The sequence below is a fragment of the Protopterus annectens genome, chromosome 10.part0, assembly GCF_019279795.1.
Source record: "Protopterus annectens isolate FY-2018-M chromosome 10.part0, PAN1.0, whole genome shotgun sequence".
NCBI lineage: Eukaryota > Metazoa > Chordata > Ceratodontiformes > Protopteridae > Protopterus > Protopterus annectens.
Window position 1 is genome coordinate 1,780,830,681 of NC_056744.1, and position 17,356 is coordinate 1,780,848,036.

Here is a 17,356-nt window from a genome sequence, read left to right on the forward strand (position 1 = left end):
TCGTATTGTCTTACATAACAGAGACAGTTGGTTGTCTCAATTATTTCATAAAAATGATACAAATATAAAAGGCTTTTTGTGAAATTATTCATATTGTTCAAAAATCCAGCTATTTGCAGATGACATACTGTTACCAAATGGATGACTCTTCAATTCACTATATTATTGAGTCAATTAAACTATTTGAAAGGATCTCTGGCCTAAGTTTCAGTAAAATAAAAAAGCAGAAAGGTTACCAACAAATAAAAAAAATAAATGCTTTCTTAAAACATTATACTAAGTTTAAGTGGGAGAATAAGCAACTTCAGTATTTAGGCATTATTAATAAACTTACATGGAAGGATACTGTAAGTTCAAATGATTTAGCTTTAATAAATGCAATATCCAAAGTAATTGATAACTGGAATAAAATATTCTTTACAATGGAAGATAGGCTTTAATTGATAAAACTGATTATTTTACCAAAAAAATGTTATACTATATACAATCCTTGATCTTGGTTCCACCTACGAAATTCTTTAAGCAGTTAAATTCAGTTTTTCTGATTCCAAAACCACTAGTTTCTCTCCTTTGGTCAATTCTGGCCATTGCTAGAAAAGTGAATACAATGAATTGGAAAAGTGAAAGCACTCTTTCATTTAGTGACTTTATATGTTTAACGATGTATAATATAACATCAGATATAACACACAAACATATATCTTGTCAAAAACCACAAGGCAGTAGAAAAATATTTTTTTTTTTATAATTCATACAAAATTTTGTCATGGATGACTGCATATAGATTTATTATTGTGTTCTTGTTATGCTTTGTTAATTTGCATTTCAGTTCTTTCGGTTGTAAAATCAAATAAAAAAGGTAAAAAAAAAAGAAATGAAAAAGAGACAGTCACAAGATCACATACAAGAGTAGCCTACATGCAACTTAGGTAGACTTCCTCCTAGTAAGGAAAGGGCTAGAATCATTGATTATAAAATCATCCCCAATAAAACAGTTAGCCCACAGCATAAACCACTGGTTGCCATAATTAGCTGCAAGCAGTGGTCAGAGAGAGTCTCTAAGGTCAACAGAGACCAGGTTAAAGACCTGGACACTGGCTGTAGAGAAAGCACAACAGTTCAAGGAATTACTCAGGGCTCTAGCACCTCAAGAAGAAGAAGAAGAAATAGGTGGAGATGAAGAAGAATGAAAGTACCTCAAAACAGCATGTGTAACAAATACAGAACACATATGCAACTGAGCCTGGTATGGAACTAAGTTACATAAGGAAAGCTGGCGGTGGAATACAGAAATTCAGGCAGTCATCAAAAGAAAGAAGGAGTGCAGTAAAAAGTGGGAGATAGAAAAGAAAGACTAGGCTAAGAAGGAAGACTGGTTGGCTAACAAAGAAGCCAGGAAAGGAGTTAGAATAGCAAAGAACAAGGCATCAGAGGCATTCTACCAACTTCTAGAAAGGTCAAGGAATTTAGAGCTGGATATTTTAATCAAGGAATTTAGAGCTGGATATTTTAATCCATGCCCTGTCTAACAGTATTAAATTCTTATCCTTCACTGTTTCAAGCATAGGCTTGCAGGTCCAATTCCTTTACCTTTCAATCTCACTTAACCCAAAAATACCAAGCTTCAGCTCTAATATTTATGGGAAGAAAATGTACAGGAATAATCTCCTGGAATACAAAAGCCAATGCCGTCACCCACCCGTCAAAAAAGCCAGTATTGTTCGTGGTCAGTTCATTTCCTTGTGCAGAATCATTAACGATGATTCAGTATTCCTAGAAGAATGTGCCTTTTTACAGCACCTCTTTACAGCCAGAAATTACCCTATAACCCTACTTGAAGACACCACACGTGAGGTGAGCAAAGCATGGACCACCAAATTCAAGCCGATTATTCGGGGTGGCTTTATTAGTAAACCCAAGGTCTACACAAGAAACAATTTCACCCTTAGTTCCCTCTCCCGATAAGTAGGGCCATGCTTCATTTACAGAACATTCTTTCCCATAACTTGGATGTTATTCTTAGCAATAAAGAACTATCTCAAAAGCTAGGCAACCATTCCACCATTACCTACAAAAGGACAAAATGCCACCATGATGTATTAGAACTGGCTTTTCCAGTTAGCTCAGTTAACAAAGGTATGTTACCCTGCAGCTCATGCGTAGCATGTAAATATATTTACCAAGCTGATTGTTATACATTTACTCATTGTAACATTACCGTTAAAGTTCCACGTAGCTTCAATTGTCATAGCACCAACATTGTTTCTGCATGTTTCTGCACACAATGCCACAATTTCTACATTGACAAGATGCATACAAAATTATCAAACTGGATCTAGGAATACACAAGAGCAACACATCACACAGATTACAAGAATGCTCTTGCCAAACACAGCACAGTGTGCAATAATGGTCGATTGAAATTATTTGTGCTCGAACAGATTGTACCTTTTATTGGAGACTTCAATACCTTATTAGAAGTACAAGAACTCTAATGGCAACTTCTACTCAATGCAAATGCAACACCAGGGCTCAATGAAAACATGAACTTAAAATGCGGGCTTAGATGGTACAGATAGAAACCATCATTGAACTTATTGTTTATGCAACAAGTTTTAGCAGTACCAAAGGTCTAACAATTTGTTAAAGTTTCAGCAATCAGCTTTAGCTAAGTTTCTGTTTAATTTAAAGGTCTTTATCAAAAGTTTCCATTGGTCAATGTATTACCACTTGGGTATTAATCTTGATTGGTTAATATACCACAGCCACTATTTGAATATGGATCCGTACACCCAATCCCTTATGATTCACATCACTCTTCTTGGCTAATGTCAAAGAATCATTTTAACATGCTTTTGGCTTCTAGAATCTGTAAATGTTTGCTCCTTATTACCTGGGTCTCTCTTAATTTATCATGTTCTGATGAAGTTCTATCAAATAAGGAACAAAAGTACTTAAATATCACAGCTCCAGTTTCCTTTCTCAAAGGGTCTTAGACATTTTGTTAGTATATTAAAATAGTGGACTAGTTTTCTTAGGTCAGTCACATACTGATTTACTGATTCAATAATTTCTGTACTCAGTCACATACTGATTTACTGATTCAATAAGTTCTGTAGTCAGTCACATACTGATTTACTGATTCAATAAGTTTTGTAGTCAGTCACATACTGATTTACTGATTCAATAAGTTCTGTACTCAGTCACATACCGATTTACTGATTCAATAAGTTCTGTAGTCAGTCACATACTGATTTACTGATTCAATAAATTCTGTAGTCAGTCACATACTGATTTACTGATTCAATAAATTCTGTAGTCAGTCACATAATGATTTACTGATTCAATAAGTTCTGTAGTCAGCCACATACTGATTTACTGATTCAATAAGTTCTGTAGTCAGTCACATACTGATTTACTGATTCAATAAGTTCTGTACTCAGTCACATACTGATTTACTGATTCAGTAAGTTCTGTAGTCAGTCAGATATTGATTTACTGATTCAATAAGTTCTGTAGTCAGTCACATACTGATTTACTGATTCAATAAGTTCTGTACTCAGTCACATACTGATTTACTGATTCAATACGTTCTGTAGTCAGTCACATACTGATTTACTGATTCAATAAGTTCTGTACTCAGTCACATACTGATTTACTGATTCAGTAAGTTCTGTAGTCAGTCACATACTGATTTACTGATTCAATAAGTTCTTTATTGTAAGACTCAAATTTGTAACTCTACAATATCTCACTGCATTGATTGCTGGGATTTTATACTCTTGTATTTTTATTTTATTTATTTGTTTGTCTGTTTGTTTACTTATTTTGGACCAGAAGGTGTTCAACTAAATGGTGAGTTTCAGGTCCATGCATGCCGATACTACCCTATCCTTGTTTTCATTTTCGGTCTGGTCTGCTACAAAACCTGTTTTTCTAACATTTAACTATATTCCTGTAAGAAATGGACTTTCCACTTCAGGTGCAAGTACCAAGGTTAACTTTTTCTTCTTCCTTTTCCTCATCCTTAAGTTAATACAAGTGTTGACATTATTTAATTTCTTAATCATTTTATTTCTTTAATTCTGTAGATGTTATCATCAAAATAAAAGCTGCTATAACTTTGAGTAAATATCAGAGTAGTTCAAACAGTTTAAAAAGCTTTAATAGGTAAGCCATGCTACAGGGAAACAGCATCAGAATATGTGCTAGTGTGCAAAAGTAGCAGACAGAAATTTCTAGATGCATGGCATAAACAGCAGAGAAAGGCAATGGGTGGTCTGTACCAAAATGTATCATCTAGGCTTAACCATTAAATACCTCAAACAGTAAAATAACTAATACTTGTGCCATCTGATGAAATAATTCAGTTCTTCTTTAAGTAAGTGCATACACTGGAAATATAAGTGTAATACTGCTTAAGATAGTTTTCTGCGGAGCAGGACACTTATCTGCTAAAACAAAGCATCCATGCATACCAGTAATGGTTTCAGTGCTGCTGATCTAACTCTCATTGCAGACTGAGTGCCATGGTCCTTGTGCTGGATTCCGACACAGTTGTATATGTTTTAAATGCCTAAGGTGCCATTATCCTACCTTATTGCACTTTATTTCTGTTTGCATTCAGTCACCGGAGTGTGTATTCATTGTTTTCTAATAGACCAAACAGCAAATGTTGGTATGGACCATTCATGTTTTGTTCATGTAATATGATTAATGTTTACCAGTTTGCAGTCCTATGAAAATGCTTCTTATTTACCAAGAGTGGCACGACATTACATTAAACTGAGCACCCTTTCCCCATTCAAGGGATGCATTAATAATAGAAAGTATCTTTTTTCCTCCCTGTGGGGTAATTATGTACTTGTGTCATATGCATCAGTTTCAGATCAGACAGAAAAAGTCTAATACACCTGTAACCTAAAAGATATATTATTAGATGCCTGAAGGCATTTTAAATGGTAATTATGTGTCAGAAGTCCAAACTAAAAGTGACTGAATCAGTAATTGCCAAGAAAAATTACACCAAACTATTCTTTCTCCAATGGGAACAATCTTTAGAAATAAAAATACAATTTTTGTCTAGGCAGACGGCCTGACCCCCACTAATGTCTAGGTAAGAAGGTACTGAATACCCGATACCTAAACATCTATTAATATACTCACCAGGGAGATTGCCATAACGCAGAGAAATAAATATTTTCCCCAAGCTGCACCTACCATGGATGCTTAGCTCTATTAAGTCAACTACTATTATCAATGCTTCCCATTTAATTCCACCCAACAAATGTCCACTCCAGCAGAATTCAGTTCAGAAAAATGAGAAAAAAGCCAACATATAGCAAATACTGCACCAAGTTCTTATTGTGTGCTTACATTAAAGTTAAAGTTTGCTACTGAATAATTCCTTACTACTTGTCTATGCATTTTTTTCTGTTGTTTTAAATTTCATTTTTATAAATGGTCTACTGGCATAAAGCAACAAATTTGCCAAGCTGTCTTCAGTTAAATTATTATCAGACATCATTTCCTAGGGAAACTGATTTATCACTTTCTTAAATAATGTTATGTTCAGATTATACATTTCAAATAATTTTACCTGCTCCCCAGGAATAGTAAGGTCTGGCCTCAGTTTAGTCTTCTGTAGGCTCTTTTCAAACACATACACTCTTCCTGTATGGTCATACCGTGGTGCTCCAACAATAAAGTACGTCTTACTCTGATCTGTATATGTTGTCATGGCATACCCTTGAAAAACATTAATATTTGCATTGTAAAATAATTTCAAAATAAGGTATTTGTTAAGCACTTCAAATATGGAACATTACATTTATTTATGTTACTGTACTCCATCAAAAATGCATTCTTGAAGTATGGATAAATCAAGGTTTATTTTAGTTTATGTTACGGATATTCAAACATGGGCACAGATTGTCAAAACATAGTCCATTTATGTTGCACTACAATGTGACAAAGAGGGATACTACCACCACAGCTATCTGGAATTTTGTAAATAATTATATGTCATTTGTGAATCTCAACATGATTTATATAGGATGCTTGTGTTACAGATGTATTAGAACTGTATGTCATGTGTATATCAGACTGCTCTGTACAGGTGTTTGTGTTGAGAAGATATTTTGTAGAGTGCTTGCGCTTGAAATGTATCTACAGTATGCCCTGCTTGAAGAGAACAGAAATGTACATGCACTATTGTAACTGTTTGAATGTATATATGTAATAGTGAAAACTGTAATGCAGGATGTTAACTTCAGAAAAATAACTGAAATTAAATTACTTTATAGGCTAGGCTAGAGGCACACTGTCTGTGCTGAGAACTTTCTGTATTGTCTTTGGAGTGAACTAATTACTACTTCTGAAAACATGAAGGAATTCAATTGCGTTATTTAGATGCTAAATACTGCCAGCTCCAGCAGTGAGGGTTTCATCTGGGAACTAGAGTCAGATGGCAAGACATGATGTCATTCTGCAAGCTATCCTAGTAGTAATATTTGAGATATTAATTTGCGAAGTCTCTTAGAGAGACAGTACATTCTGTATTCTGTCTTGGACCTGACAAGATCCATTCACCATACATCTACCTTGCTGTAATGAAGTAAGTTTCTAGGAAATAGTATAATTCTCTTAGATATAAGTGGGGATCTAATAAACTATGTAGGAATAGTGGAGGGCCTACACAGAGGGTACCATGGCTGTGTCTGCGGCTCCCTCTTGGCAGCTCACCTTGCATATTAATAAAGGTGCTCTACTGAGAGAGAGCCATGTAACACAGTTACAGAATCAGTGTAGGGGTGTGTTATAGTGTCCAGAGATGAATAACACACCTCCTGCACTGTTAAAGTGCCAGATGGCACTTAAATATTAAAGTTAACTATGTTTTTATTTTTATTTTTTTGTGTGTGTTTGCATGGCGCAGCATTTAGCAATGGACATGTGCCAGACATCTAAGAATAGAAACCGGATACTTTTAATTTTATACACATGTCAAGTTTAAGCATAGCTGAGCATGTTTGCTCAGCATGGCACAGTGCTCAGCAATGCTTAAACATAGCTGAGAGCTATATAGAAATGTATAGCCGCTCTCAACGTATCCACATAGCTGAATGGTTTGAGTCACGGCCCTTTGTGCAGTAGGTGCACAGTTCAGATACACAGACAGACCATTCAGCTTTTATATTTGATAGCAATAAGTTATACATTTTTTAATTGATGTACATATTGACATTTGTTAACCAGATTAGTCTAGCTGGGCCAGAAGCCCATTATCAGTGGAGACCCGAGGAGAAAAGATCCAGTTACACACAGGTTTGCAGTACCTAAAATACACAGTCCCCAATAAAAAATTAAAATACAGAAGGTCAGTAAATATAAAAGTGCAATGCATACACATAATAATGAAATAGTAGTAATGAACAAATAATTTAATTTTATTATTTTTTTTAATCTGGTTTGCCCTTAGCTAAGCTCTGCTAAGCACTGCTAAGCCAAGCCAAGCACTGCTTAAACAGGGCCTGTTTTAGCACTGCTTAGCAACATGTAGTGCTGCTTAGCTGATTTGGGCACTGTTAAGCAAAGCCTGTTTAAGCAGTACTCAGCTCAGCTATGCTGGTTTGCACATCGCTAAGCATTGTCAGTTTAAGCAATGCTCAGCTGAGCTCAGTGAGTTTGCGTGGTGCTAAGTGGAGTGCCACATTTTTAAAAATGGCCCAAATGATGGCAAAGGGTGGAAAAAACAGCCTTATTTAAGCTGAACAGGTGGGAATACAGCCAGAACCTGTTGGAGTTTGACCCATGCAGGAACTATGGCAGGAGCAGGAGAGGGCGGGTGCATTCAGGTGCAGTGGTAGGGCATTCTGGAGTCCAGGGTCATGGCTGGACTCCTAGTAAAAGACCATGAGATCTGCCTGCTGCAGGCCCAGTACCAGGGATTGGAATACAAATCAGAGGCCTGGGACTGACTGGCACATGACCTCAACAGTGCAACTGGTATCCCCTGCAGAGGTGAACAGATATGTCACCATTTTGATGACCTGAAGCATAGGAAAGGGGGATCTCTTGGCCACTTGGATCCAAGATGCCCAGGATGACAATGTCCCACAAGTTTGTAAGTTTTGTTTGCATTGTTTTTATCAATAAGTAATCTGCATGTGTGATAGACAGGTATACATAATGGTGTGTTTCTCTCCCCATAGCTGCAGAAGAGAGAGAGCTCACAGCCTAGAGATACATGCAGGGTGCTTGGCCAGGTTACGCTGTGAGTGTGGTGAGTACAGCTATATCTTGCAAGCTATAGTAATATAAATAAGAAAGAGTACAGTAGTAGCTGCCAGTAGGTATATTCTGTTTTGAGTGTCTTGCAATGAATGTGGTCATAGACCTGGACTGATATAAGTGACTAATGCCAGGTACAGTTCAATATAGATGAAAGCATGAAACCTGCTAATGTTAAGGAAAGAACATTACTACTGCATTAATAATGTTAATTAAATAAATGTTTATACTGTATTAATAATGTTAAGGTAATAAAGTACAACTTCATTCATACTGCTAAGGAAATAAATTCAACTGCATTCATAACTGAAAGAAATAAAGTTCAGCTACATTCACATTGTTAAGGAAATAAAGTAAAACTGCATTCAGAATTGTTAGGGAAGTAAAGTTACTACTGCATATATTGTGGAATAACAGCTGTCTTGCAACACCTGCATTATTTAAAGTGTCCATCAATAAAGATTGTTAGATGTATACCAATCACTGTTTCATGTGACCCCTAATAAAGCTGTGTTGTGTAAAATGTGTGTATTTTGGACTGTTGGTCAAGAAATCGAGTATTACAAATGCTGTAAATTAAACACGGGAATAATACCACGAAGTGACTGAAGCTTAGCTGATAAAGAACTGTTTTGCTGAAGTGTAGATGTGGAGCTGTACTACAAGATATACTGCATTATGATATTTGTTCTGCACTAAGATCTGAACCTAGAATAGTAATGGCTAAGGTATTATAGTGTGTTTCTCTCAGGATTGTCTTGTGTTAACCATTGCATTTCAGCTACATGCATTCCTGAACTTAGTTACGCTGCTGCAGGTAAGTATGAAACTGTAATAGCTGTAGACTGCAAGTATACCATCTGCAACTGTATATGGGTCAGGTAGGCAACAGAGTACTGCAATATGGTCTGTACACATCACACATATTCCCATCCACTAGGGGTTAAATGTGTACGCCTGCACTCCAAGTATTAATACACAGTTCACCTACTATCTCTGTCAAGCATGAATCTCATGCATGTGTGTTCAAGTCACTGCAATCTTGTATGACACTCGACCTCTATTACCAGGTCACGGTTTGTTACCAGGTGAGCTCTAGGCATATATTAGTCAATCAAGATTCAGCAGTAGCTCAGTGTGATAAACGCTAGGTATGTTATATGTTTTGTCACACACAGACCGGGGTTCGAATCCAGGGACAAGTACTACTAAATATTAACATAAACTTTTATGTATTATTAACAGATGTTCTCCCCACAGAAATTACAGGAAAATAAATGGTTGCAGTAGCTGTTCAAATGGGTTACTAATTTGTGTGTCCAGATATACCAGAGTGTTAACAGCATTGCTCAGAAGGTGATAAGACTGCAGCAATTAAAAAGTCAACAAGTACAGTACTAATACACGTTATTAAAACAAATAAAACTGTTTAATCTTGGTACGGCTGTATGCCTGGTGTGTCTGTGAATGTCTGCTGAAAGTCTAACCCCGTGTCTGCCAAGGACAGCATGATAAGCATAAACTCTCTGTACTGTGCATGATACATGTCTCTCAAGTGTCACGCTTTCACGGACTGTGATCACTGTTGCCAAATCCCTGGGACACAAATTTCATAGCCACTTGATTTTTCTGAATAGCACAGTCACATTACATCAGTCCACAGTACATCTTGGTAGTCACATATGTTCCCCTGACATGTAAAAGTCCCCTGTAGTTGTGTACCTGTAGATGTTACAGCTTGGCCCATTCTGTCCCATGCAGATAGCTTGAGAGGTATATAGGTGTTACAGAACTATAGGGCAGTTGAATACATAAATTAAGGGCAGACCTGGAGACCATATAACAGTTCTGTTGCAAACAATGTATCCTATACTGATAGTAATGGCATGTATTTCTCTCTCCCCCAGACTTTATCTGCATCATAATTTATTATTCTTATACATTGGGTATGGTTTGCTTTTAATACATTTTGTTCTCAAACTGTTATGTTGGGCCTTGTGTTTTATTATTGTTATGTATTACAATGGTTCCATACTAACATGCCTTTTTGAATTACCTATGTTGTTAGCCTTATGCTGTAACTGTTAGTGGCATGTTGTTACAATATTGACTGTTATACCACTTATTGTTGTGGTCCATATGCTATGTAATCTTATGTTATTGGGTTAATTGGAACAACCTGGCATGCTGTTTTAACTAACATTTAAATGTTCTGTTCATTACTAACCTATACACTTTTAAAAAACATCAACACCATAGTTCTACTGAGAAGGCTGGTTCCTGTGGGTCCACGAACCCTACCTCAACCGGCTGTGGCACCGGTTGCAAGCATGTCTGAGACCCAAACTGGATCTGCTCCCTCTGCCAATTCTGCACCACCTATGGGTGGAACTGCCTCTGGGGATGGGGCCCATCCCCTCGGGAGTAGGTGCGGGGAGGGAGTGGTCACCCAGCAACAGCTACCAGGCATGGTGTGCAGGATCATGCAGCAAAGGTTTGATGATTGACTGTACTGGATTGAGGGCAGACTGGCCAACATGGAGGGGCAGGCTGGCCCTGGCACCCAGCTCCCAGCACAGTCACCATCAGGGCCATGAAGGAGCAGTGGTGACTGCCCATGGGTGGGGGAGCTCAATCCCACTGCTGCCGTCTGGGGGCACATGGTTCTCCAATGCCACAACACCCTCCCCATCCAAGGTGTCTACCCCTCCCTCATGTGTCATACACCACCCCTGTCTGCTGTCTTGTCTGTCTTGTCTGTTTGCAAATGTTACCTCTTCTACCCAATCTACCTCCCCACATGTACTTATATCCATTCCCCAACATTTCACTCTCTCCTTAAAAATAATTAGGCATATGTCCCACAACAAAGTATTGCCCCACACATAGATCTCCATGTTGCTCCCAAGTACACTGCCCACAGTCAATCATTACAGCAATTAATCAACACAGTTATGTTGCCTACACCCCTCTCTCTGGGTTGTGAGGCTCCAAATTCCAAATTGTCCACAACTTGCACAGCTGCTGCTGTACTAGAACTGGCGAGCTATGGTCCTTTCCTACACCCATCCTGCACATCCCTACCTGCCTTTCACACTGTTTTCCCCCTGCTTGCCCCATTTCACCATTTTCCTATTGCCCCTTTTATTCTTTTTTTGGAAATAGCACAGGTTTAAGTGGAGCTAAGCACAGCATCAAACAAACCTGCTTAAAGCTGCTTTAATCACCTGTTATCTTTCTGACATTGTTCTGCATATCAGCAAACTGATTACTTCTGCTAAGTCTCAAACCTGGGACCCTGCCAACTAAGGCATAATGCATTAGCCCACTAGACCACTCAGCTCTCAAGAATAATAGGTGTTTCCAAACACATATCCTGAATATCAGTGATGCACATCAGCAAAAAATTCACTCCTGCCAAGTCTCAAACACAGGACACTGTCAATTACTTCATAATGCATCAGCCCACTAGGCCACTCACCTCTGAAGAATAACAGGTGTTTCCATGCACATATTGTGAGTATCAGTGAAGCACATCAGCAAAGAATTCACCCCTGCCAACTACAGCATAGTGCACTAGTCCACTAGGCCACTCAGCTCTGAAGAATAATAGGTGTTTCCATACACATATCCTGAGTGCCAGTGACACACTGCTTGTACATATAAATGTCATGTAAATGACAGCGTACTTGGAACTGTGATGCAACACCAAACAAGTACACAACCAAATAGATGGTGATGGATGTACGTGAGGCCTACAATATCAGATAAAGCTGACAACTGCACTGACTGTTGCAGAATGTCCACAGTTGTATCACCTGCTTTTGGCACAGTTTTCAGAAAATGTATTCTGTGTGCTGATGTACTGGCAAGTCAGTACAGATTAAGATTAGAAAATCATGACAGACAGTTCAGTGTCACACGTCATACCCAGCCGAACATACATGTTCATGCCAATCCTGTGTAACAGACTGTATGCAAGCACATATGTCTTGCAAATACACCTGATGTACTATTGACTCAGTAGCTCAATCTGTTACATTTCTAGCATGCTTTACATTTTTCACCCCACAGTCCTGGCTTCCATTCTGGTCTGTTGCATGTCAGGTACATGCTTGTCCAAACAACAAATACATGACTGAGCCCTGCAACTTTAAGCAGAACTGATTACTGCTACTGCAGTCACTGCCACCCATATTAGCACAGCAAAGGTCTGTAGGTTGGGACACACTTCCAAATATGTATAGGTGTCCTAAATTTCACCTACCACTTTCTGGATGGAACTATTACATAACATATGCACCAGAGGCACATGCCTCACCAGGACTGTTATGGATACCCTCACCCTGGCTATGCTGTGACAACAGAACTGACACTGTTCCTCACTCACATATACAGCTTGCTGTCCCCCAATGTGTTCACAATCCCCAGTATGACTCCTGGCAAGAATGCAGCAGCTACATCCTGCAACATATGCATCAGTATGTTCAGCTACCTGTTACAGACCTACCATACCTCCCAAACACCTAGAACAGGGGATCAACACAACACCCATACAGAAAGGGTTGGTGGGGTGGTCATGTGACAGGGACATGTGTCACCATCTTCCCCTACAAACATATACAGCTGATAGATCAGCAGCTACTGCAGCACCATGCATATTGTGATGCAAATGATGTATGACACTCACATCTCTCTGTCCCCTTACTGACCTCAACCCACATCGTTAAACAGTAAACAGCCACATAATCAGAAAGTCTGTTGACAATGGCCAAATATAGCATGCCAAACTGTGGACATACCACATAAATCCGGACAGTGGACAGTATTTTTACCTTCCCTCTGTGATGCTGTAGTCCTCACACCTCGATAATGTCCTTCTCACAGGCCAGGAAAAAGGCCAAGGTCTACCTGAAGGCCTTAACACATTACATTCGAGTGACGCCTCCAGGTGCATCTGCAGTTAACACCTGCTGATGCCTCTAGACATCAAATATTGCTTGTTCATATTTGCATCAATAACTTCAAAACCATGCTATGTACAATGTTTTAAAATATTTCATCTTAAAGCTTACACAATGGCAAACTCAACTACATTAATATTCAACCTCTGTCTAGTGCACATAAATAGATATTAACTGTTGTTTTTATGATATTAATTTATATAGATATAATTTTCACATTTTTCTGAATATCTCAACAACCAAGTAACACAGACAGAACACCTTAGTCCCATATGTAAGCTCTCAGTTAGATACATAAAATGTTGCTGACAGCATGTGTGTAACCTGGGTGATCACTGAGATATTGTAAGTTGTTTACAAAATATGACAAATGTAATAGTTACTGTGTTTACTGTGACTTATAAAATTTGGTTTAAGACATAGAACATAATGAGTACTACCACTATAAAATAGTTTGTGCTGAAGAACTTGTCATTTATACTTCTTTCATAATCCCTATGGTTTCAGAGATATGAACATTTGTTTGAAATGTGAGGACATCATTTGATTCTGTCAAAAGGCTAAGGTTCCGCCCATTGGAAGTTACAGAGCAAACTTCCTGAGCTCCATTGGAGTGAATGAGTTAAATATAGCAATGTGTTGTTATGCCATTGGCTGATGAAAATGCAACCCAGCTGTTCTGGATACAATTAGCAAGTGTGAGCCACAGATTGGTTTAAAAGGCTATCACCTGTTCATGAGCATTGCCTACAAAAGGCAAGCTGCTGCCTATGGTAAACAGGTCTGTGACTTTCTTTATGAAGACAGACTATGCTATCCTTGCATTATACCACAGGATTTCTGCACATAAAGGAGTACAGCACTATACCAGGTATGTAATAGAATTCCCCATGTAATGGGATGCAGATGGGGGATGCAGTCTTGGGAAATAGGGATTACAACAATGGGTCTGTAGTACATATCTTGGAATGGGGTTCACTTTATAATCCCAAAATCCTGAAATATCAAATTTCAGAATCTTGAGATCATAAAGCTGAAACCTTAAAATACCGAAACCCCAGAAACACGAATTTCAAGATCATGACTCCTACACTAACCATATACCACACACAAACACATACACAAACCTTCCCACCACACACAAACACACAAACTTACACTAAGTAGAAGCAAGGAGGCAAGCCCCCCTGCACCCCCCCATGTGAGGGGCTGCACTCCCACACCTCCCTACTTAAATATACTAACTCCAAGGTTGCACTACACAGACAAACACACAAAAACATCACCATACAAGCTACATTCCCCTCACACACACACATCACAGTAACAATGCACACTGACACACACTAAAGCCCCTAACCAAAACCCTTAAACATAAATACTTACCTGAATATCCAGCTATCATTTACACACCACAACACCAGAAGCGCTAATTCAACATCTCCCGACTTCGGGATTTTGAAATTCTCGCTTCTGAGGTTTCAGAGTTTTCAGCTTTTGGCTTTATAATCTCGGGATTCTGCAATTTGATATTTCAGAATTTCGGGATTATACAGTGTTCCCCTTGGAATGACATGTTGCTGTTAGTCAGCTGTCCAGCACCTGCAGGCTCCTTTTTGGCTCTGTCTGCGGTGACATAGATCACAGGTCTGGCCCCTGAGTTCCCACAGCAATGTTCAGCTCATGTACAAATGTTACTGGATTGTGTATTAGACAATAGTAACAGTAAGTACTGATGGATACAGTTGGCATATCACATGAGGTACTGTGAGTCTGCTCCTCTCAGTCTGTGAATCTCACACAAGCATAGTTCAAACATTGTTCAGGTATCCCTGACTGTTCTTGATGTAATCTGTCTAGATCACTGTGTACTCCACACCTGCATCTCATCGCCTGAGAGCTAAGGCTAGCATACCTGTTGACCCCCTCCAGACTCCAGACCTGCATCTCATCACCTGAGAGCTATGGCTAGCATACCTGTTCACCACCTCCAGCAGGACAGCAGGTTATAGCTAGTAGTGGGGGGACATAGGCTCCGCCTCAGCAACAGAGTGTACATATCAAGCATAAAATGTAAGGGAATGAATACAGTAACAGATATTAATGTACATAAACACAAAAGCCAGAAGAAGTAGCTGAATTGAACCCACTCAAAGTATTGCAGGCTGCAAATCACTACACAGTTGTAGAATGCAGAATCAACTTTATTAACTTCAGACAAAAAATCCAAGGATGAGTGCTTTCGTTCAGAAACATCTAGACTTCATCAGACAATTTACCCCACATAGTTACTTCCTTCTTATACAGTCCAAACAGGAAGTTCCACCTAGTTATAAACTAATCAGTTATGTCATTAAAAGCACAATATTTACAGTCACTGAATTTAAAAAGCAGACAAACTATACAAACTGAAAAAGTTCATGGAACACACCACCCTAAAAACACACTATATATAAACACTGCTTCATAAAAATGACAATTTACAATAAATATTTAAATATGTTGAATGTGTTAAAACAATAAATATGTGTGTAACACATTCAACATATTTAAATATTTAAAATAAATATTTATATATATATTATATATATTTCTCATTAAATATAAGGGGAAGGGGGCAGATACTGGGGGTGTCCTGATATACTGATGGGAGGACAGGGGGTAAAGCTTATACTGACTCTGTCAGGCATCAAGTATGCTATACCTGCAGCACTTGTATATCTGGTGTCCTTGACCACCACTACTGAGTAGATCTGAGTGCTTCTTTTGATGTTACAGACATATGTAAAGAAGGAGATATGATTGTCTGTAGTGGATGTCACCAATGTGGGCTTGGAGTCTGCTTTGTAGGATTCCAGTAGTGCTCATTGCTTCAATTTGGCACCTGCTTCTTCTTTGTCTCGGACAGCAGTATGTCATCCCTGTTATAGACACTATTTATTGCAGATGTCCACCAGACAAGTTTACATAGCCTTGCAGAGGATGATGTAGTCTGGTCGGGTATGCCTGACCCCCATGCATCTATACAAATGCACATATAGCACTTATGTGTACTTATGGATATTGGTGCCAGTTCCTACAGAGAGGCTGGGGGCTTCAAAGCTGTTTATACCATCCCTCAGGAGGCTGTATTCAACTTTGGAGTTGTTTGTATGTCTGACCCTAGCTAGACAGTTATTGTGGGAGATGGTGACTGCAAACATGACTGCTTTATGGTTGGTTTGACCACTGACAATGATACTGTAGGGATGCTGCAGTGGTTACCTATGTTGTTTAATATCAACTCCAACAGCCCTTCACTTCATGTTGGGGTAGCAGCTAGCTGCTCCAAGGTGTTTGCATTTCCACTTTTGAAGGATCTCTGGGCACTTGTGTGCTGGCATGAGTACGTCTTCCAATGTATGTTTGGGTAGTTAAAGTCACCCAGGAGCAGGGTACAGACTGGAATCCTGATAGACCTGATCAGGTCCATATAGGCAGAATGAGCTTCCAGATCACATGTGGGGGTTGATAGCTACCTACGATTTGAATAGGTGTCTTGGCAATGGTTAACTGCCCCTGCAGTGTCCCCTGTGTGTCTTATTGTCTGAACAGCCTGGAGGTGTGTATGTCTTTCATGTATAGTAAAGCCCCAAGTCCCATGGCTTTACTGCCCACACTCTGGGGTCTGACTATATGATAGGATGGCTGATCATGTAAGGCTGGGGTGCTCTCTGCAGCTTTGAACCATGTTTCTGGGATTGCACAGATATCAGCATTTATCAAGGTTAAGACAGCTTGCAATGAGCTCAGATTCATGTTTAGACTTCTAACATTTAGCAGCATGGCCTTCAATTTGTGATGTGCTGACAGTTGTATGTTGGTAGTGTTAACCTCACCACTTTTCCTAATAAAGGCACTATGTGCATGGCAAGAACTATTGCCAGATGCCTGAAGGTCAGTTGAGACAGATGGAGGCCATCTCTGGCAAAGCATTGTGGTCTGTTAATCATATCATCCCAGGTTGTCAGGTACTGGATACCCCTGGAATGGCACCAGAAACCAAGCCAATTGTTAAAGTCAGTCATTTCCTGATTGTATTGTGGCATCATTCTGGGTGA

General features: G+C 38.9%; 1 protein-coding gene across 1 annotated transcript in view; it reads right to left on the minus strand.

Annotated features, from left to right (window-relative positions):
- Window positions 1-518: 518 nt before the first annotated feature.
- LOC122814494 (integrin alpha-M-like) overlaps window positions 519-17,356 on the minus strand; it is a 646,884-nt gene continuing 630,046 nt past the window's right edge. Inside the window, exons 10-11 of the mRNA XM_044087069.1 lie at window positions 5,600-5,748; window positions 519-590 (exon numbers count right to left, since the gene is read on the minus strand). Coding sequence (XP_043943004.1) covers window positions 519-590; window positions 5,600-5,748 — 221 coding nt within the window. The remainder of the gene's footprint in view (window positions 591-5,599; window positions 5,749-17,356) is intronic.